This window comes from Lobosporangium transversale, assembly GCF_002105155.1.
Source record: "Lobosporangium transversale strain NRRL 3116 chromosome Unknown BCR41scaffold_9, whole genome shotgun sequence".
NCBI classification, from domain to species: Eukaryota; Fungi; Mortierellomycota; class Mortierellomycetes; order Mortierellales; family Mortierellaceae; genus Lobosporangium; species Lobosporangium transversale.
In genome coordinates, this window is record NW_019028987.1 from 864,977 (window position 1) to 887,767 (window position 22,791).

At 42.6% G+C, this 22,791-nt stretch overlaps 4 protein-coding genes across 4 annotated transcripts; 2 read left to right on the forward strand and 2 right to left on the reverse strand.

The window, feature by feature from the left end:
* Window positions 1-4,422: 4,422 nt before the first annotated feature.
* Window positions 4,423-4,846, forward strand: BCR41DRAFT_349446 (hypothetical protein). The gene has a single exon (XM_022023467.1). The coding sequence runs from the start codon at window positions 4,477-4,479 to the stop codon at window positions 4,657-4,659; it is 183 nt and encodes a 60-aa protein (XP_021883730.1). The 5' UTR covers window positions 4,423-4,476; the 3' UTR covers window positions 4,660-4,846.
* Window positions 4,847-5,688: 842 nt separating this feature from the next.
* Window positions 5,689-6,543, reverse strand: BCR41DRAFT_249174 (hypothetical protein). The gene is made up of 2 exons (XM_022020170.1): window positions 5,944-6,543; window positions 5,689-5,833 (listed from the first exon to the last, which is right to left on the reverse strand). The coding sequence occupies exons 1-2, from the start codon at window positions 6,404-6,406 to the stop codon at window positions 5,775-5,777; spliced, it is 522 nt and encodes a 173-aa protein (XP_021883731.1). The 5' UTR covers window positions 6,407-6,543; the 3' UTR covers window positions 5,689-5,774.
* A 5,095-nt stretch (window positions 6,544-11,638) lies between these two features.
* Window positions 11,639-14,793, reverse strand: BCR41DRAFT_384983 (hypothetical protein; the record flags this gene model as incomplete). Its single annotated transcript, XM_022027627.1, has 5 exons — window positions 14,605-14,793; window positions 13,993-14,228; window positions 13,550-13,899; window positions 12,303-13,434; window positions 11,639-11,659 (listed from the first exon to the last, which is right to left on the reverse strand). The coding sequence occupies exons 1-5, from the start codon at window positions 14,693-14,695 to the stop codon at window positions 11,639-11,641; spliced, it is 1,830 nt and encodes a 609-aa protein (XP_021883732.1). The 5' UTR covers window positions 14,696-14,793.
* A 3,071-nt stretch (window positions 14,794-17,864) lies between these two features.
* Window positions 17,865-20,046, forward strand: BCR41DRAFT_295137 (kinase-like domain-containing protein; the record flags this gene model as incomplete). The annotated part of the gene is made up of 4 exons (XM_022020412.1): window positions 17,865-17,940; window positions 19,035-19,523; window positions 19,716-19,856; window positions 19,964-20,046. Coding segments are annotated over 4 exons (789 nt in total), but the record flags the coding sequence as incomplete, so codon positions are not given.
* Window positions 20,047-22,791: the final 2,745 nt, after the last annotated feature.

Genomic DNA, 22,791 nt, shown 5'->3' on the forward strand with positions numbered 1-22,791 from the left:
CTTGAGGACCTATGTCCTACCCAGTCCTTGATCTCTGTTCCTGACCTCTCTTGTTTTTCTCTATCCCTGAATTCCAGCACCTCTGAACCTTGCCCTGTAACACTCTCTGAATCTTTGCCCCCAACCTATTCTGAGTTCGCACCACTTTTCAAAGAAAAAGAACTTGGAACTCTGCCTCCTCATAGACCCTTTGACCATGCTATCTCTCTTGAACCTGATTCCAAAATTCCATTTGGCCCCTTGTATACTTTGTCACATACTGAACTCGAAGCCCTTAAAGAATACCTTGATGATAATCTGAAAAGAGGATTTATCCGAAGGTCAGAATCCCCTGCCGGCGCTCCTGTCCTATTTGTTCCAAAAAAAGATGGCAAACTCAGACTTTGTGTAGATTATCGAGCCCTCAACAAAATAACAATCAAGAACCGCTGCCCCCTACCCTTAATATCAGAGACCTTGGACCGACTACGGTTAGCACTCATTTTCACCAAGTTAGACCTCAAGGGCGCGTACAATCTTGTTCGTATAGCTAAGGGTGACGAATGGAAAACCGCCTTTCGCACTCGATATGGCCATTTCGAGTACCTTGTGATGCCTTTCGGGCTCACCAATGCCCCAGCCACCTTTCAAGCCTTTCTCAACGAGGTCCTTCGTAGCTGCCTTGATACCTTCGTCGTCATCTATTTGGACGATATCCTGATTTATTCCAACAACGAGGAGGAACACGTCCACCATGTGCGTAAGGTCTTGCAATTACTTATGGATGCTGACCTCCAAGTCAATTTGGAAAAATGCCAGTTCCATGTTACCACCGTTGAGTTTCTCGGTTACGTGATCTCTCCTACTGGCATCTCCATGGACCCTGCCAAGGTTAAGGCTATCACATCATGGCCTACCCCTGCATCTGTGCGCGACATCCAAGTGTTCTTGGGCTTTGCCAACTTCTATCGTCGCTTCATCAAGAATTTCTCCAATGTAGTTTCGCCTATCACAAGCCTCCTTAAAAAAGATGTGCCCTTTGTCTGGGGTCCTCCTGCTCAAAAGGCTTTTGACGAGCTTCGAAGGGTTTTCACAACCGAGCCAGTCCTGTCTCACTACAACCCAGAAAAACCATGCTTTCTCGAGCCCGATGCTTCTAAGCACGCTTTGGGCGCTGTCTGTAGCCAGGCGGACGACAAAGGAGTGTTGCGGCCTCTTGCTTACTATTCTCGCTCTCTGACACCCCCTGAGCGAAACTACCATGTCCATGATACTGAACTCCTAGCCGCTGTAGAGGGTCTGGAACAATTCCGCCACTACTTCGCGTACTCTCAGTTCCCTGCCACCATCCTAACTGATCATAAGAACCTCGAGTACTTTTCTGAAAAACGTTCCCTAAGTTCTCGTCAAGTACGCTACGCCGAACGTCTATCCAAGTTCAAGTTCCGCGTGGTCTATCGCCCTGGCATTCTCAATGGTGCTGCTGATGCCCTCTCTCGCATGCACCCTCCTGAAGGGGGGGAAGACGCTGTCTATGACGCGATCCTGCCCAAACTAGAACCATGGGACACAAAATTATTAGCCGTAGCCACACATCAAGAATCAAGCAGTAACGACATCACTGCAAGAATCAAAGAATCCTACCTTCAAGACGAAACAACAGCTGCTATATTCCACAGCCTACACCAAAAGCCAGAGTCCTACCCAGAGCATGCTATCGAGGATGGTCTACTATACCATAAGGGCCGCATCGTCGTGCCCGCCAATGACCGCATCAAGCTGGATATCCTTCGTCACTGTCATGACACCATCATCACGGGTCACTTTGGAGTTCATAAGACCTTCGAGCTTGTAGCACGCACCTATCATTGGCCAAAGTTGCGTCAGTTCGTCAAGAAGTTTATCCTTACATGTGACATTTGTCGGCGCAATAAGACCACTCACCATAAGCCATATGGCTTGTTGCAATCCTTGCCTGTACCCGAGACACCATGGTCCTCCATTTCCATGGACTTTATCACTCAACTGCCACCCTCTGAGGACAAGACTGCTATCCTAGTTGTCGTAGACAGATTCACCAAGATGGCGCACTTTATCCCATCAACAGACAATATCGACGCCGCAGGATTAGCCACTTTGTTCCTACATCGTATCGTAGCTGTCCATGGTCTCCCTGATGATATCATCACTGACCGTGGATCCCTGTTCACCGCACAATTCACTCGAGACTTCCTTCAAGGCCTAGGTGTGACTCAGAATCTTGCTACAGCATTCCATCAACAGACTGATGGTCAAACCGAAAGAACAAATGCTACTCTGGAACAACATCTACGTTGCTTTCTGAATTATCAGCAGGACAACTGGGTTGGTCTGCTCCCTATGGCAGAATTCTGTTACAACAACACTGTCCACTCATCCACCAACCAGACGCCATTCTTCGCGCATCAAGGGTATCACCCAAAATTCAGTTTCGTAATCCCGAGGGTTGCTGCCAGTAGTCCTAGTGCTAAAAATCGTCTACAAGTTTTGAAAGACGTTCAAGAAGACCTTCAGTTTTATATTCGTGAAGCCCAAGAATCGCAAGAGCGTAATTACAACCAACATGCTCAGCCACAGTCATCATTCTCACCTGGCGACATGGTGTGGTTGTCAAGAACCAATATAAAGACTACCAGGCCCTCCGATAAACTCGACGCTAAACGACTTGGGCCTTTCGAGATAGTTGAAGCCGTTGGAACGCGCTCGTTCCGACTTAAACTGCCAAAAGAACTTTCACGACTTCACCCTGTTTTCCATGTCTCTCTGCTTGAGCCCTACCATGCTAATTCCATCCCGGGTCGTGTCGCTCCACCGCCTCCTGCGGTTGAGATCGATGGCGAAGACGAATACGAGGTCGAAGAAATCTTGTCATCAGAATTTAAGAATCGACGCTTCCGTTACCTAGTCAAGTGGATTGGTTATGATGAGCCTACCAAAGAACCTCCTAAAAATCTCGAGAATAGTCAAGACCTTGTTCATGACTTCCATGAACGTTACCCACACTTACCTCGGCCACCTGGGTATTCGCCGCGATCAGGAGATCGCTCATAAGAGGAGGGATTGTCACGAACAGCAAGCAATGTCTAGCTCATGAATTGATGAATGACTTTTGTCTGATTCGAATCTGAAAAAGATCACGTGTGCTTGATTAATTTGTTCCGCTCATTTCCTTCACTCATTCCTCCATGCATAGTTTGCCTGTCAAGCCAAGTCGCGTCTCCTAGTTTTCTAGCTCCGTGAATAGCTCCAAGGATTCTAGAAGAGCTATAAAGCAATAACCAAGATTTATAGTTCCAAGGAACCTTGAAATAAGATTGCACCAGATATCTTCCTCGGATCCTGTGTATTAAGTTAACTCAACACTTGGAGTTCCGCATATGGTAAAAGTCCTTAGGAAATATTTGAGTAAGCTTTATTTAGAGTTCTTGAAGCGCGTCTCCGCTTCAGTCAAACAAGTATAAATATGATAGACTTGTAACATAGTAAACCTCAGTCTGCAATAAAACTATTCTTGAATCTCCTAAGTTCATTCTTGTTCCTAAATCACTTACTTTCTCTTGCAATCGTCCTGTCAGTCCTTGACAGTCGCTGGATACGGATGAGAGTTCATCGGCATTGGATTCAATCTAATACGAACAATAATAGCCACTGTTTTAGTCATTTTGTCTGTATAGTCGCATCTTCAAGCGACGGTTACTGCTGTTACCTCAGGCATGCCTACTAAGAGAGCTAATTACCGGATACGGTGGAACAACACTTGATCTGCAGATTCAAGCTTCCAAATGTTGGACGTTTCGCCTTGAAGAGTCTTATGGACATCATGCTCGACTGCATTCGCTGCATAAATGCCACATGAACCACCATCTATCTGTGGCTCTACAAGCAACTTCCTAACAGGCTTATTCCATGCTTGTGCTCCTCTGCCATCGAAGCACTTTATTAGCCATCGGCGGACGCCATTGATTGTTTCTTGAGGCGTAGGATAACTCAAGGAGTCCCCAAAAGCTATCTCATGGCGTTTGAAATCGATAGAAAGTACACCCCAGTGGTTTTTCATATGTATAATGGCGTATGCTTTTTTATACTTGCCGGACTTAATTTCCGCTTGCTTCCAGCCTCCGCCATTGGTTGCTCTGAGCTCCTGGTTTCCCAAACATAATGTTTGATATGATGGAATAAAAAGGAACTCTTCATAGACGGACTGGAACATCCCCAGGATGCCGTCCAAACTTCCATCGTTTAGCCACTGAGTGCCAGCGAATGGGAGGATGTCATGTATGGAAACTGATACTCCCGAGAGAGTGAAGTGGTGCATCCATGTGCATGAGCTAAGTCGCGGCATGAACGATGCCTCAAACACGGGGTTGGCTGTGCGTACTTCTTTTTCGAGCCATTCTACCATACGATGGAGCTTATTGATAAATTCCACCACTCCAATGACTTGTGATATTAGCAGGAATGTGGAATAGTCTAGACCAGCATTGTCAATCAAGACCCAGCACGGAGTCTTTTTCGCATCCATGTTTTTTTTTATTCTGTCGAATTCACCTTGAGTCGGGATACAGCTTAGGAGAAAGAACTTTGAAGGCGGCAAAATTGTTTCGGGCTCATTGTCGGTCAGATGCAGCGGATCAGAACTGAATTTCGGAAGACTAGGTTGCCAAGCCAGCAAATCTTTGCAAGTCATCTGACTACACCAGTCTTGGCCAAAAAAGAAAGGGACATCAGTAGGTGACATGACAAGAGAATCAGTTAGTGAGGCGTGGGAAGGTTCGCTAGACATGCTGGAAAGTAGAAGAGTGAGAAGGAAGGTTTACTGTAGATATTGAGGTGAGCAAGTGTTGAAAAGCTTTTGAAAAGTAAGAAAGAGATATAATCCCCAACGATGTCCATGGGTTATTTATCAAAGATATTACTCTAACAATGTTCCTTGTCATGGCCTCATAACGCGGTACCCCACTACACCGCCTTGTCATGGCCTCATAACATGGCGCCGCCCCACTGCGCCGCACTAACCCTCTATGGCATTTCACCCCTACAGCCCATTGCGCCATTCTGCAAACAGTCCGTCCACTCGCGTTTTTCTTTTGTTTACGACGACGCCAACTGCAGGAATAAAGGTATTTGTCACACGAATAAAACTAAAAAAAGAAAGACGATTTTTTGTCATTATCATCCCTTATTTAATCTGTTCCCGGCATCACGTAAGTTAGCCGCTTTCAATGTGGTTGTTTGACATTTTATCCTTGTGGTTGATTTTGGTCGGCCCCTGGAAGCTGTACTTCGTCTAGTCATAAACTGGATATATTTTTATATTTTTCAGGCTTTTCAATTGAATAGAATACTTCTATTTTTGAAACATGTACAAACTCAAAATTTTAAGGTTTTTCTGTTGTCCCCCCAAAACTTGTTATCTTCTTTCACACCAAACATGCCCACAGTATCTGGCGTAAGATCTACCGCTTCAGGGATGTGAGTAAAGTGGGTTGGCAATGAGGATGAGGTTGTCCATTCCCAGCAAATTCTAGTATTTTTAATCAAAAACGACGATTGAATTGGTGGCCATGGCATCATTTTATTCAAAGTATATATATGAATTTCTGTCTTCGTACAGTACTAAATAACTTTTTGGCAAGGGGGTTCACACATCGCTTGACCGCCTGTGATAATTGTTATAATTTAATTTGTTTTTTTTTTTTGTTGGGGTCCAAAATGTTGCCATGTCGTCGTTGACTGCGTTTTCTTTCGTCTTTTCCTTAAGCTGACAAGCATATACTTTGTTGAAGACAACCTGAGAAAACACTTGCATCCTCCTCTATAATTGACAGTTACAGTTAGAATTAGCATCATTCATACGACACTTTGCGACAAATGACCACACGGCACAAGGTCATACCTTCGTATTGATGAGAGTTGCAAACCCACCTTCTGCAATGAACGAGTACATTTCATTTTCTGAGGTTGGTAATACAATGGGGATCTCGGTCACCTTTCCAGCAGCATAATAACCGTTAAATCTCTTGACTGTATAAGTATAGCCAACAAAGCCATGCAAAGTTAGAAGAACGGAAGATGTATCCACACCGTATTGTTGATGCAAAGCACTCATAATGGATTTATTTAAGCGAGTTGCTTTCAGTGTCTGGATGGAAAGCGTGTTGTCATTTGCGGCTGATGGCTTGGCTTCGAATACAGCGAGGTTATGCCGACATTCTTTCCTCCTTAGAACTGTCGTCTTGCATTGGAATAAGAGGTCAACTTCCCTGCCTCTCAAGTTATAGTCATTTAAAGCAAAATCCCACTCAGCTTTCTGCCTGTCCTGCTTGCTCTCAATGAGACCTGGCTCACCCCTGAGTAAAAATAATGAAGTCAGCACCAAATAAAACATGTATCCACATGAACTGTTTCATTCCATCTCCAACATACGTACGTTCATATCCCAACGTCTTTCTCACCGAACAAAAGGTGAAAAATGCTCTCCCAAACGCCTACATATTGGTCTTCTAAAAGTTCCCTTGTCCACATACAATTATAAATTATTTTACACCTGTATTGTAAGCGGGGTACGATGAGAGATAATTAATATTGATTAGATTTGATATGACTAAAAAGAATGAAAAAAAAATGGATGGATAATAGGGATGGATGGATGGATGGATGTACTTACAGGTAAAGGATCACATCAATACATCTGGAACGCTCACTATTTTCGTCATTGGTGACAATAAACTCCTTGAACTGGTCTGCACAGTACACCTTTAGCTTCTTGTAATCTCGATCGGGCCCCATTGCGTTAAGGAGATCATTTATCAAGGATTTTGTGTCATCGGATGGCAATGTAAAATCTTCTTCGAAGCAAGCTTTTTTTGCCGCCTCAAATTCTTTAAAATGCCGCATCTCATTATCCATTGTATTCAAGATCCCTGAAAGTGCCACCCTAATTAAGGGAAATTAATAAAAGCCATATCAGAACGAAGCTATATTAATAGAGTATATCAAGAGCTATCATTACACTAACATACATTGTCGACTTTCTTTCTAGTTCGGAAATTGCCCGCCAGCGAGAAATATTTGTAGATGCATAGTCGCGTAATTCTTTGGTGGTTCCGGACAGGGCTGACAAGGCTGACGAAGGCACAACAGAAACGGCCCGAACATTATGGTTGTACTACACAATAGAACAACTAACGTAAGAGCACTGAAGAAATACCTTGGTAACTGTGAAATAAAATAAAACTTACTAGCCGATAAAGCTGAGCAATCAGATCACCAAATGGCGACTCGACGGGTATCGGCTGAAGATCGTCATCGTCATCGTCATCATCATCGTCATCTTCTATGGGCCTTGGATCTGGTGGAACCGGTGTAATAAAATTTTTTTAGAAATGAACCTTATATATGATATTAAGAAAATAGTAAAATTAATAATAATAATAATAATAATAATAACAGTACCTCCATTTTCGTCCCAGCGTTCCTCGTCGATATCAACGTAAGCTTTTTTTGCCCACGCTCGTTCTAGTCCTACTCCGTAGTTTATTGCTCCTTCGTGTTCACTGTTAAGAAAGCTAGCAATTATCTCTTGCCAGTCATTATGCGCCTGTATTTTTGTATATCCAACAACGTTTGAAGAAATCTTGGTACTTGACATCGGTAAGACGTCTGCAGGTTTGAACAAATGCCTTTGTGTGAAATCCCTTCACCAGTCCTTTCCACTTGCCCCTCTTTGACTCAGAGCGGCGCATGATGACAGGCAGTCTATTGCAGTTTTTGAAGGAAACAATGTGAATGGGTACGCTCACAGTCAAAGAAGGCTTGCTAAAGCGTTATTGACTATCCTGGGTCTCCAAGCAGGCAACCACCTTTAGACTCTAGCATAGCGAATCTTCGAGTGGTGTTGAACCAGGTATAACCTGATCAACAGCGTGATGGAATAGCAGGATTGAGCTTCAACACGGTTCAAGAAGGCTCTGCTCGAGCGTTATGAACACTCCAAAGCCTCAAAGCAGGCTACCACTACCGGACTCTAGCGTAACGAATCCTCATGGTGTTGAATGATTAACACCCAACGCGCGTGATTGAGGACAGTGTAGTCAAACCCAAGAAAGTACAACAGGCGGTGGAATATATTAAGGGGTGGGTTCTGAGAAAGGACATGAAAAAAATTGCGTTTCACATAATGTGTTCTAGAAGGAAAGAGACCTACGAATAGATCCAAGATAAGCAAAGATCACCAAACACGACCATCCAGTAAATACTCCATAATTAAAGATGTAATCAATGTTCAATGTTTGAGATAAAGCCATCACCGTACATACCTAATGAGAGAATGAACGAGAGTGGTGGGAGAGTGGGAGAGAGAGAGATGATTGAGAGAAGTGATTGAAAGAAGTGGGCAGGAAAAAAAACAAAAAAAGGCAAGCCACGCATGCCTTGCGTCATCATTTTATTTTTGGAACAAGTGTCCTTTTGGAACAGCCGAAAAATAAGGTTCGGTATTTCACACGCTGTCATCACCAGTGTTAAAGAAGTGCTTGTTACTATCCTTCAAAGAAAGATGGTACCATACCTATCAAATGTACGGTAGAAGATGACAAAATGCACCAAATAAAAAAAGAATGAAAAGAATCCGTTCAGTATTTATTGAGATAGCGTCTAAAATTGTAACAAAGTTGGGTGCTTTTAAGGACTTTACAGCCTACTGGCATGAATGCATCTTGCTGGAGTGCTAGGAAGCAGGCACCACTGGAATGGCCAATAGAGAAGCTTATTATCTTCGGTTTAAAGTGACTCTTAAGAGGACTCACTCAGTATCTATGTAGTAGCACCTGTATAAAGCCAGAAAAAACCAAATTTATGCCAATTTGACACACTCAACGGGCTATTACGCCGGGATCTTGAGAGGTAGAGCCTAGCCAAAGCAGAGAGTGGTTCAAGTTGCCAACATTTATGATATGAATGTTGTTTGTCGACATTTCATCCAGTGGTTCTTGAGTAATGGCCCTTGAATATCGAAAAATCTCTATTTCTCGCGACCAAGTCGCTTTTACTTAAAGTAAGCTGATTTTTCTGGCTATATAACCGGTGGTGATTTTACCACCGTTGGATCCGCAATTGAAAAGTACATATAACCTGAAAGTCTTGAAGATTTCAAGTGTATCTTTATTGTGCTTCGTCGTTTTTACCAAGTTCTGCAAAACTAATTTTGAAATGGCGTCTAGATTGGTCAGGTACTCTATCTTGTTGCACTTGGCACATTACTACGGGTATTTACTTTCGTTAAAAAATGCAAAACTATATATTGAAAGTTGCGCTCCGGTGCCAGCAATCGGCCCCAGGTCGAAGCAATCCAATTGGGTCTGAAATGAGCGACTTTACCTATAGCGCCATGGATATCTACATACTTTTCCGACAAATATAAATATATTTATCTTCATGAAATACGCCCTATTAAGCAGACAAATGACATCTAATCACATGACAACAATTGTTTTTTTGTACAAAAAACCCTGTAGATATTTTTAAAAAAAAAAGCCATGTAGATATCCATGGTGCTATAGGTAAAGTCGCTCATTTCAGACCCAATTGGATTGCTTCGACCTGGGGCCGATAGCTGGCACCGGAGCGCAACTTTCAATATATAGTTTTGCATTTTTTAACGAAAGTAAATACCCGTAGTAATGTGCCAAGTGCAACAAGATAGAGTACCTGACCAATCTAGACGCCATTTCAAAATTAGTTTTGCAGAACTTGGTAAAAACGACGAAGCACAATAAAGATACACTTGAAATCTTCAAGACTTTCAGGTTATATGTACTTTTCAATTGCGGATCCAACGGTGGTAAAATCACCACCGGTTATATAGCCAGAAAAATCAGCTTACTTTAAGTAAAAGCGACTTGGTCGCGAGAAATAGAGATTTTTCGATATTCAAGGGCCATTACTCAAGAACCACTGGATGAAATGTCGACAAACGAAGCTTATAGCATAGCTATTGCCTAGACGTGCAATACTCTACTTTGGCTAGACTCTGTCTCTCGAGGTTCCGGTGGTTACGGCCCATTGAGTGTGTTAAAAATAGCTTTTTTTGGTGCTTGAAATAATATTTACAGGTACTACTTCATGGATTCAGAACGGATTCTCTTGGTAGTTGATTTAAATCAAAGCCGATAAGTTCCTCTATTGCCACCTGGGAGCACCTGCCTTCCAGCACTATAGCAGGAGCCATTCATGCTCTAAGTATGCATGGCATGGTCTTTAGAATTACTCAACTTTGCCGCTGTTTCGATAAATATTGAAAGGATTCTTTTCATTCTTTTTTTACTGGTGCATATTATTGTCTTCTATGACATGTTGCATGGGCGTGGTGTCATCTTTCCAAGAAGGATAGGTTTAACACTCATTCTAATAGTGTCAGTGATGAACCTCTCTAAGAGAAAGAGATGTAGACCCCGCAGAATAATCATCTGTAAAAAAAAAAAAAAAAAAAAAAAAAAAAAGAGCCCTAAATGTTGGCGGGGGCGTGAGAATTTGCAGCAATAAAAATGTTGACGGGGGGGTAACGGAATTCTGACGGGGGGACGGGGCTTAGAATTCCGAATAGAGGGGGTGCTCGCGGGGGTGTTTTAGAAATTTTCAACCGGGGGTCAAAATTCAATTTGACGGGGGGGTGCATTTTTCCTTTATTCAATTTGATCGCCATGGAAATGATCCTCTAATGGATATTGCTTGAATTTAGATATTAGAATAAAAACGAGGGAAAGATCAATACAAGGAAGAGGAGATAATAATAATAATGAAGCGATAATAATAATGAGGCAATAATAATAGTACACCATAGCAGAAACCACAAGGCCCTACCAATGGAGATCACTGGACGATGTACTCAGAGAAATGTCCCAAGGCGCGACCTTGCTCATTCGAATACTCGCTAGAATCTGTGATGTAACTATAGTGGGGTTAAGAGCCATTGAAGAGATGCTTTTTCTTAAACCCAATCTTGCCTGCATTAGACTGGGCGTGAGCGTTTGTTTAATATTGAGATTCGACTGTACTAACCAACTGATCCAGAGCCAAGGGTCTTTTCAAAGTTACCATCATTCGACATCCCAGGATCGAAGTAGAGCTACTAAGACAAGAGATATGGTATTAAAGAGTAATGAGGGGTGGTCTATGAATAGCAAGATACAGTGCAGAGTGTGCGATTGATTGAAATCCCTCGATACCATGGATAAACTCAGTCCAAGGCAGGCTCGTTGGAGTACCTTTATTCATATCCATCATTTATCACCAGAAGACCGAACGAGCGATTCGTGAACATGCTAAATGTGGATAATTAATGAGCGAGAAGATTATCTATCGTAATTACAATTAGTAAATAGTACATTCACTTCTAGAATGTAAATGAAATATCCGACAATCCGATAAAGAATAAGAGCTCGCGCGAAACCTTTTTTCTTTTTTTTTTTTACAATCATTTCTTATGGCCACTTTCCGGAGTATCAAACTTTTGAAAAAATCAACGCCTTCTACTTTAAACTTTAAAAATTTACATCCTCCACAAAGGATCCATTGTGTTGAAGGCATTGAGCATAAGGGTTTATTTAAACTAAAATGGCAATCAACAACATTGGGGCTTAAACTAAATTAAAATAATAATAATAATAATAATAATAATAATAATAAGATAAAAAAAAGTCTCAGGCCTGAACATGGCTGGATATTGAAGCGTACTCTGAAGGATCTGTGGCATGCCATTGCTGAGGATTTCGAGGTGCTGACACTTGGCGAACAGACTGAGGAGGATGAGGATGAGGAGGAGGGGTATAGGTCCCATTCCCTTGAGCATGATCAGGATAATAATTATATTGGTAATATTGATGCTGGTTCGAAATAGCAGTAGGGGACGGTCCCATCTGGTGAAAGTGAGGATTTGTGTTCATCGACATGGGCATTATATTAGTCCTATTAAGACTCTGAAAAGATACAGGTGAGTTTGGATGCAAGGGTGGCGGCTGGTAGTAACCGGGCATCATAGGTGAACTAGCTGGTGAGGACGTGTATAATATGGAGCTTGAAATAGGAGAGGTCATATTATCTAGTCCATCTGCCCCCGATTGAGGCAATGGATATGTAAAGTACTCCTCTACTACATCTACTGTTCCCCCGTTCATATGCGGCCCAGAAATGTGCCTCTGTGTAGTCCCTGGTGTCCTCCAACTGGCTGGAGACATCATTGGCGTGGGCATGTCTAAGGATGGAGCGGACTGTTGGTGAAATGCGACCTTCTCAGCCGGATATCCATACGATCCGATACCAGAGCCCGAGGGTTGTGCTGATGAGATTGACGGCGTAGTTGGAGTAGAAGAAACAGAGGCAGAAACAGGAACAGAGCTGAATGGTACAGCCGATGGGTTAGCCACAACGAATGAGTCTCTCGAGTAGGGTGTATAAGCAGGTATCGGCCCGGAGGAAAGTGAGGGGATCTCGGGGTCGGATCGGAAGGTCTGTGGTGAATGAGGGATATATGAACTCCATGAAGCATGTGTTGCTGTGGTTGCGGTGGTTCTCATTATTGGAGTCGATGCCGGAGTTGTAATGGACATTTGAGGCGAGGGCTGGGATTGTGCGAAAAGATTTGGGACCGCTGGAAGGGCTTTGTTAGTGACTGCAGGAGTGCCTGACGGTGAGAGGGGATCATTAACTGATGATGCTCCGGTCATTGTTGGTGTGGAAGAGCGAGAGGAGAGGCCTGGTCTGTACTGTGTTTGCGGTATAAAAGTAGATGCACGCAATGAAGGGGGGAGTACTTGTGTCTGAGTCTGTATCTGTGTCTGTGGCGGGAAGGGTGGTTGTGAATACTGTATTGTTGTCGAGGTAGGAGCACTTTGCTCTCTGAGTAAAGGAGAATCAGAAGAAGATCTGGATATGGCGGTGACTCTGGAGACTACAGGCGAGGCAGCAGCACTGTTGGATGTGTTGGAAAAGGAAAGCCGAGAGGTTGCGATCATGAGAGAAGCAACTCGCCCATCCATATCTGGAGAGGATCCATTAAGGTCACTGTTGTAAACTTGGTTCTCCAAGCACTCTTGCTTGGACGAGATGTGTTGTGCATCAGCAAGGGTGCCAATATGAATAGGGATTTTAAGATCGAATCCACCAGGTGCAGCCAAAAGTTTGGTTCTCAAGGCTTTGTTGGCGTTGCGACGGTTCTTTCTCTCCAAGAACCCAGTCTTTGGGCGCATATCTAGCAGAATAAAGACGAGGTATTGGATGGACATAATCTTTGAAGTGGACATTGTTGGAGGGGTGTCGTCTGGAATAATCAACTCTGCCAAGATTTTGCCAGTCTTGTCGCGTTCTAGGCTGATGGCGTGAGTCGAAGACGCGATGACATGGCTGTATTCTTTTGTTTGCCTAGTGCACAGCAAGAGAATTTTTTTTTTTTTTTTTTTAGAACGACAAACATTCCAGATATATTCATGTATGTTTTTTTTTTTTTTTTTTTTTGGTTTCCTCATGATTGACATACTCTCCAGCATGATATTTTTCATTGCGTATGAGTTGAACCCAGCAGCCCGGATCGCGTTGTAATTTTTTTGGGTGAGACAGATCAATTTCAACGCTGAGGGTTTCGCCTTTTAAGAAGGCTGATCGAGAGAGCTGAACCGTGGCAATGGCCAGATTTTCAGGTTGGTTGGTATCTGGTTTGGTGTTGCTGGAGCCTACAATAGATATTGGGGTAGAATATGGTTCTACAAGACAGTTGATGAGGTCTTTGACATGGACAATGTAATTTGTTTTGGTTTCCTGCATGTTTCCGAGAAAGGACTTTGAAGTGATGGTGGCGGTGAGAGTGTACTTGACAGTGCCATGTCGATACTAAAAAGATGAAGAAACAGTTGATAGTTAGTTATGGCTAGTGAGAAGAGGAAGGAATAGCTTTTTTTGAATAATTTTTATTTCTCTTTGTACCTTTCCGGAGGATGGAATATGCTGCAGTGGAATCAAGAATTCAAATGGCCAATCATGTTTGCCTTGTTGAAGAACAAAGACTTCAGTGTTGTTGGCATTGCCATGGATGACGACCTGTTGATTGAGAACGTAGATTTCCTCTGAAGTTTTAGCGACCTTGGTCGAGATGAGGCCTACGAAGCGAATTTTGATGCAGGTGTATTTGAGGTTGCTCGAGTTTTTGAATCCGAGGTGGCCTAGTGTAATGCACAATTGTGCGGAGGAGGAAAAAATAGAAAGAATTAAACAGACAAGGTTGATTAATGGCGATCCTTATCCTTCTTTAGCGCCTTTTCTCATGGAACAGCCCATTAGTTTTCAATGGTTCGATTGGACAGATAAAGCAGTGCCATTCTTTTTATAATTCATCACACAAACCAAAAAAAATAAAATAAAATAAAATAAAATAAAATAAAGAAAAGAAAAGACAGAGTGGCAAAGAGTAATATGGGTAGGGCGTAAGAAGCATTAGGGGTTAAAATAAAAAAAAGGTGCTTCATGTTGTATCGGATACCGCAAGTGGAATGGCCCTTTTGCGCTGTTGATCTTTTTTGGGTTTGCCCTGTTTCGTACCTGAAATAGTGTCTCCAGGCATGTAATGGTGGATAACAGGCTTTCCATCAGCGTCAGTATCGTTCTCCAGGGTAATGGTTGGTTTCTTCATGGTGAATAGTTGAAACAAGTAAAAGGCAACAGGTAGTTTCTTTTTCTTTCTTTCTTTTTATTTCACAGTAATCGGGGGGAATCAATGCAATGACATCAAAAAAAAAAAAAAAAAAAAAAAGCAAGAGTAAGTAATGAGTAAGAAGAAGAAGAAGAAGAAGAAGAAGAAGAAGAAGAAGAAGAAGAAGAAAAAAGTAAATAAAGAGGTTGACAATGAGAAGCAAAAAAGGAAGGAAGAATGAGAAAAGAAGAAGAAAAAGGAAAGAAAGAGAGAGCTGAAGAGGCGTGGGCAGAAGGCGAAGGACAGCTGAAGCCAATTGAGGGGGTGATGTGAATGAAGGAACAGAGCAACAAAGCAGAGGAAAGCTTTTTGTTTATTTGCTTAAAAATCAATTGCAATACACAGAAAGGGTAAAGTCAGTGCCAAGGATGTTCATTTCCATGTTGCAATGGAACAACTCCATGACATCAATTACACCATCAATCACATTCCATTTCTTTTTGGGCTGTAGGGGAGGGGGAGGGACTTTATCTCTTTTTTTTTTTTTTTTTTTTTTTTTTCTCAAAGGGGATGTTTATGATTATGATTATTTGCCCTATTTTGAATCAAAAACACTTTAATATCTCCTGCTAGATGTAACATGTGCATAAAAGAGACATGGTAAAGTATCGTCAACGGTCAAGGGGACAAGGACAGATCACACCATGGATAACGGACAAACGCGAGATGGTGGCGACCCTTTACTTTAACAAAGGTTCAAACAGGGCAATTGTAAGCTGCGTTTGTTTGAAGTCTAAATGGACGACGTGCTAGGTGTGTGTACATGCAGTTTGTACGTGTGGTTGCACAGAAATAACACGTAAAAAAAATACTGGGAGATTGGCATTGCAAACACCTGAATGCTGTAGATAAAGAGACCCTTTCGTTGGTGAAAACGTCCTTCTAATGAATCAAAGCATTGAGGCATTGGACCATTGAACCATTGAACCGTTCATCATTTGCAAAGAAATGGGTAAGAAAGAATAAAAAAACATCCTTTTTGAATGTGTGTGGGTGTGAGAACGATAAAAATGAAATGCAGTTGGGTGATTCCATCTAATTTTATCAATCACCATCCTACATTTATGCAGCACACACATGCACACACACAAATATTCATTTATACACATTTATACACACATGTACAAATTTGTTTAGACCGAGTTGACTCTCATTCACTCTCACTCTCATTCTCATTCTCATTCACTCATTGCCATCATGTTAATCAACTCTAATCTTTAGCCACCAATCTGAGCAAAATAATAATCAGCCCCATTCTCTCTTTCTCCTTCCCTTTCTCTTTCTCTTTCTCTTTCTCTTTCTCTCCCTCCCCTTTTTATTCATCTTGTCACGACCCCTTCCTTGTCAATTGCTGATTCTCTTTGTCGTTAATCACACAACTACAAACACATCATTCCCCTAACAGAATCACCAATCTTTCTCATTGACATCAAAAAAAAAAAACTGTCTGTGTGTATTGTGTGTGTTGTGTGTGTAGCTTGAGTATTATGGGATTGTGTCAATGTATCCATTCTTCATGACATTCCTCCACTCTTCTCTCCTCACACCCCAATCTCACCCCATTCTTCATTGAATCATTAAAAAAAACTTTTTACACTCAACTCTCATTCCAAAACTTCCTTCACTCTTCACCCATTCACATTACAAACATTACAAACAACTCACTCTCGAACAATCACTCACACTCCCAAACATTCACTCGCACTCTCACTTCTCACCCTTACTTACGCTCACCCTCTATCATCTCTTATCTTTCTATCAATCCATCAATCTCTCTAATCCCTTCATATTCTCTTTACACTTACTCCATCACTTTCCTTCCTTTCCTTTTCTTCTTCTTTTCGCCTTGAAGCGGAATGAGTTCCAGCCGACCAGCGGCCCGTAACCAAAGAGCAAAGGTAATGCTGATCTCCTAAAATGCCCCCTGTAATCTTTGTGCTGATAGTTTTCAGGAAAAGAGAAAGCGAGGCAGCAGTGATAACGAGAATTTAAGATCAGGATCAATATGGATTGCATTCAAGTTCATACATCTTTGTCAATGGCAAAATATTGGCTTCAATTGCTCCAGAAGATTGCGTGTACAACTTTGTACCAAGTTTCCCATCTGTCTTTAATTCCAATGTTGAATTTCGTGTTTGTAAACATCCATTTGCCCCCTAAACTTGCTTCCAAGTCTACATTCAACATTCTCAACTCTACATCTTTCACACACACAAAAAAGCCTAGCAATTAATAATGGACGCGCTCATATTTCTCTTGAGCTGATCCCTTTACTCTTTCTTTACAACTCTTGAGCTCTATTTTTTTTTTTTTTTTTTTTTTTTTTTCACTTCTTTGTTTGAGGAAGGGAGATGCTTCATGTACTCCTCTTTTTGGTCTAATTGATGGCTCAAATGATGGTGATTAGTGATAGTAGTCGTGATGGTTCCCCTTCCTCGCTCTCATCACTTTTTTTTTTTTTTTTTTTTTGGCTCTATGTTTGTCTTTTCCAGTCTGGTGTTGCCTTTAACTGTCTATGCCTCCCTTTCTTCCCCCCCCCACCCCTTTTCCTTTCAAATGAAGAGGGTTGGTCTCAATCCAGGAATATGTCAGACATTGAACGTGTCCATTGAGTGCCTCCTTTTCTCTCTCTTGGGGCCAATCCCGTTGATGATCATTATAATAATCTTGTAAAAGTTTTTTGTGAAAGAGCACGCATGGGTGTGTGTCTGTGTGGTTGCTCTTTTTCACTTCTGTTCCTTGCTTCTGTTCCTTGCTGCTTCTGCCTGTGCTTCTGCCTCTGCTTCTGTTTCTGTTTCTGCTACTTGGCAGTTGATGCTCTCGATCTATCTTTTTCTTTTTCTTTTTGATCTTTCGGGTACTTGCAGCAGGAATTCCCTCCTATGGCTCTTTTTTTTTTTTTTTTTTTTTACATGCCTTTCTTTGTTCTATGGTCTCCTTTTTTTATTATTACAATTATTATTACTGTTGTTGTGAACATGATTATTCTTTTTTGTCATGTGTAATGAATGTATAATAAATAATCTTAACATTAAAAAAAAACATTAATATTAATTTTCCATGCTAAAATAAAAAAAAAAAATTAAAATAGCTTGCTGCAGATTTGAATGATCTGTTCAAAGATCTGCAGTCGAATCAAGTCAAGGTCGTAGGGAACTATCATCTTGGACAAGTCATTGGACAGGGTAAGCCAAATTTACACGCATGAACTTTGAACTTCATGCATCCTATAAAAAAAAACCCCCGCGTTGGAGTCTATTCGGTCTAGCATGCATTGATGGTTGATACAGATATCATCGATAAACATGGGAAGAGAAATAGAAAAAAAAAGAAGACGCGCATAATAGTCCCTATCAAACCTATCAAACCTTTCAAAGCAATGTCTTTTTTTTCTATTCTTTATTCTTTATTCTTTATTCACTATAGTATTACTATTGTAATATTATAATGATATGTGCATTGTTGTTGCGTGTGTTCGTGCGCATGTGTGTATTAATATTGAGGAGAAACAGAGAAACAACATCACAGAGAGCAAGGATTAAGGGAGAACTAGGGGATTAGAGGAACAGGGACAACGGATTCATAGAGCCTTTCGTTTTTACCAACTGTACACACTGCAATGTCATGTCAATCGGATCATGGACACAAACACATGCCCGTTGCATTTTATTTTGTTGTTTTTTGTGTCTGATGGGTTTGTGGACGAGAACATGGATCAGAGAGAGCCCACATTTACTCATGCAGTAGAAAGAAAAAAAAAATGAGCGCGCCTTTTTTTCTTTCTTTTTTACAACATTGTGGAATGATGAAGAAATACTGGGGTGCTTTCTCTCTGTTTTTTTTTATGTCTTTGTCATTTGATTGAGCATATCAATGCAAACACACATGTTACTATGATAACCGTTAATACCGTTATTATTTACTACTGTCACTATTATTATTGTCATTATATTACAACAACATCAAGTCTCAATGATGATACTTTGCACCTCTCATCCTTCTAAATGATGGATACTATTTTAGAACGAAAAAGCACACACACGATGTGGTTTTCTTTTTTTTGTTCTCATCATGCAACCTAACGAGTTGCGTACAATATGTTTGTGCTACCGTCAACGGACCTATCAGACTCCAAACAACAGTTGACGAGCACATTAGCGCATGGGTGCATGTTGTTGCAATGTTTATGGCAGAATCATGCCAAAAAAAGAGCGTAAAGAATCATAACTGACCAATAGAAAAAAACTTTATCCAATAACCAATCCAATGTAATTCTTAGGTACCTATGGCAAGGTCAAATTGGCCACACACGCACTCACTGGTCAACAGGTCGCTGTCAAGATCGTTGCAAAATCCCACGCTGCCATCATCACCCGTGAGATCTATCATTGGCGTTGTCTATCTCATCCCAATATTGCTCATCTCTATGAAGTTCTCACGACCGAATCCAAGATTTATTTGGTGACAGAGTACTGTGCCAACGGTGAGTTATTGGAGGCTTTGATCCGTGATGGGCGGTGTAAACCCTCTCTGGCAAAACGTTGGTTCCGTCAGATCTGTCTAGCGATCCAATATTGTCATGCTCGCAAGATCGTCCATCGAGATCTCAAGCTCGAAAACATCCTCCTTGATAGTCAAAATAATATCAAGCTCATCGACTTTGGCTTCACACGGGAATGTGAATCAAAAAAGTTGCTCGAATCCTACTGTGGTTCTGCTGCGTACACTGCACCCGAAATCATTGTCGGAAAAAAATATTCTGGGCCAGGTAACCTTGTAACCTTTGACTGACTTTTATCAGTAATCTTCAGTTGTTCCCGCTTTGTTAAGAAAAGCCTTTTTTTTTTTTTTTTTTTTTTTTTTTTCTTCCTATCGATGACTAACATGATGGCAAAAAAATATATACTCCTTCACATAAAAAAAAAAAAAAAAAAAAAAAAAAAAACCTTCATTTTCGTAGAGGCCGACATTTGGTCATTAGGAGTCATCTTGTATACGCTTCTGGCAGGGTATTTACCTTTTGATGATGATAATGAAGCAGTTGTACAGGACAAGATTGTCGACCTAGATTATGAAATGCCCCCAGAGCTGTTTTGTAAAGGTAAAGATTCAAAATATTTTCAAACATGGCGGACAAAATTACTTTGGTGGCAATATTTAACGCAAACAAACTATTTTCTTTCACTTCTTAAATCCCCATCTCTACAGAGGCACAGGATCTCGTCAAAGGCATTTTGAAAGAGGATCCCAAGGAACGACTTTCGATCGAGCAAATCTTGAATCATAGTTGGTGGACACCTCGATCAGAAGATGATGAAGGCGCAGAGGGCCAGGATGGGGATACAGCAGATCAAGATTTTTATATTACAGGAGCACACCACGGACGTCAAGGTTCATTGACCAAACGAGAGATTCACCCAGTGTTGTCAATACAGAGACCACCAGAGCCCTTTTCTGCTTCAGGATCACCACAGCTTGCCTCACCCCTCGCTCAATACCCCCTGGGTGCCTGGGGAGGTCAGTCACCCTTTACCTTCAACCTCTCTGGCGAAAACAGTCTCAAAGCTTCTTTCCATGGAGGCTCTGCAATGCCATCCCCCTTGTCTTCACCGTTGCCCTCCCCATCCCCCTTGGTCAATAAAAGCTTTTCACGATATGACTTTGGGACCGCAGAGGGCTCTATACCAGGAAGATCTGCATCGACAGGAGCATTTCCAGCGAACGGATTTGAGCAACGGTTATTGCATGCACTGGGCAGAATCGGCTTTGATCAAGAGGTCTTCACAAAGGGCATTCCTGCACAATCTTGCGACCCAGGATATGGTCTCTGGTGTTTGCTGGTAGATCAGGTCCGACAACGGTCTGTTGAAAATGGGACGACAGTAGAATGGGAGCAAAGCATCGCGCTCATGGACACAGTCCCGCTCATGAGCTCTAGCTCAGTTAGTAATCACCCCTATGGACCCTTATCGACAGCGGAAACTGGCAAGAAGTCTCCACGTCCCATGTCAGATCCTAGCCCTACTTCTAGTCAAACAAACCTTCTTTTACCTCTTGCAAGTCTACATCAACAACACCAGTTGCAGCAGCAGGAACAGCAAAAACAACAACAGGGGCAACAGAATCAACAGCAACAACAGCAACAACAGCAACAACAGCAACAACAGCAGCAGGAGAATGAGGCCCTTCAGCAACAGATTGTTGACCTCAAGCTACAGCTAGACAAGCACAAGCTTGAAGCAGAGCTGCTTAAGGTGGAGAAAGAACATCTACAGAAGGAGAAAAAGCTTGCCGATGAGTCAACAGCAAATAGGCTCCACTCTCTGGACACCAAGGCATTGCCACCCATCTCTTCACAACAAAGTCCAATTCCAGCCGTAACAACCCCCACTACTTCAAAACCAGATCGTCCAGTACAGGATAGTGGCGCCTCAGCTTCGACGTCTTCCACACCTCATTCATCATGGGAGTTGACGGAACGAGAGACACCCGCGCCCGTGCCAACAGTACGACCTCGTCGGAAGAGCAAAGGAATTCTGCATTCATTAAAAGATAGGTTCTTTAGTACGGGTGATTTGGATCATCATCATTCTGGAGCCCAATCACCTCATCCACCTTCACCCATACCACCCAAGCATCTTGCAGGACCAACAACGTCGGCCTCATCGTCCGCTTCCTCTGCAACGACTTTTGTTATGAGCACAACGCCTAAACCTTTACCTGCGCCTCCTGCACATCCATATCCTCCGTTCTTGCAACAGCAGCAGCAGCAGCAGCAGCAACAGCAACAACACCAAAGCACCACATTGTCGCCTCTAAAAACTATGTCCTTTAAATCTGCCAGTACAAGCTCACTGGCCATAGAAACCGGCCATGCAACGACCACGAGTTCCTCCTCGAGTCCTCGACCGGCAGCTGCCTCAACAGAACAATTGGTTTTAGCGGATCAGCAGGACGATCACGATGCAGTACCAGTTACACCTCAAAAGAGCAAAGGATTTGTGGCATGGATCACTGAGAGTGCGACAGGGACTGTACTCAACAAATCTCCTGTCACTCAGAGTGCAGCAAAGGTACCAAAACGTATCAACCATCGATCTTTCTCCACAACCGAGGCAATTCCCATTTCGACCACGCCTACAAGATCGCCAACGTCGCCATCGTCAGAAGAAGCTAGACCTCAGATACCTGCTATCCCCGCTAGCTTTTTTCAACCTATTTGGAAGTCTCCTAGCAACAACAGCAACAACAACAGTACTAGCAGCAGCACTGCTCATGGACCTTCTACATCCTCCTCTGCATCTACACTTCCGCCCACAGGATCTTCCATATCGTCTTTGGCGACCTCTGCCCCCACCGCTTCTACAACGATGAGCATCCGCCAACGACTTGCCTCGTTTTCATCGTCGTCATCTGCAAAAATTACGCCTGAGGAGCGACAACGTGCTGCTGCGGCAGCCGCAGCCGCCGCGGCCCTTGTGGCTCAGCCAACTGTCCCAGAACGTGCACACTCACCTACACCGCCTTCCTCACCTCGAGGCCCGAGTGGTCCTGGGTTTGCGGCACTCTCATCAGCCCAAACAAAGACTGGCCAGCAGCAGCAACACCAGAGCGAGATCAACGACATTGTGGCGGCAGCTGTAGCTGCAACCGCGAGTGCGAATCTCAAATCGAGTGGGTCTCGAAAGAAGAACATGAGTCTAAACAGTTCTAGCTCTAAAAAGACCAAGAGTTCAGAGAAGTCCAGCAAATCCAGTAAAAATAGTGGCAGTGGTAGCGGTAGTACTGCAACGATGTCGACTAGTGGTGTTTCTGACATGACTGAGACGAGCTCAATAACCTCATCCACATCAAACGAGAGTCATTCCCGGAAGAAGAAAGAACAGAAGCAGCAGAAGCAACAAAAGCAGCAGCAGCAACAGCAACAGCTCTCGACTCTGCAGATCCCTTCACCTTCACCTTATCTTGTAGGAGGCCCCTCAACTCCAACCAAAGATCCTTCCTCGCCTCCATTGTCGTCGTCATCCACGTCGTCT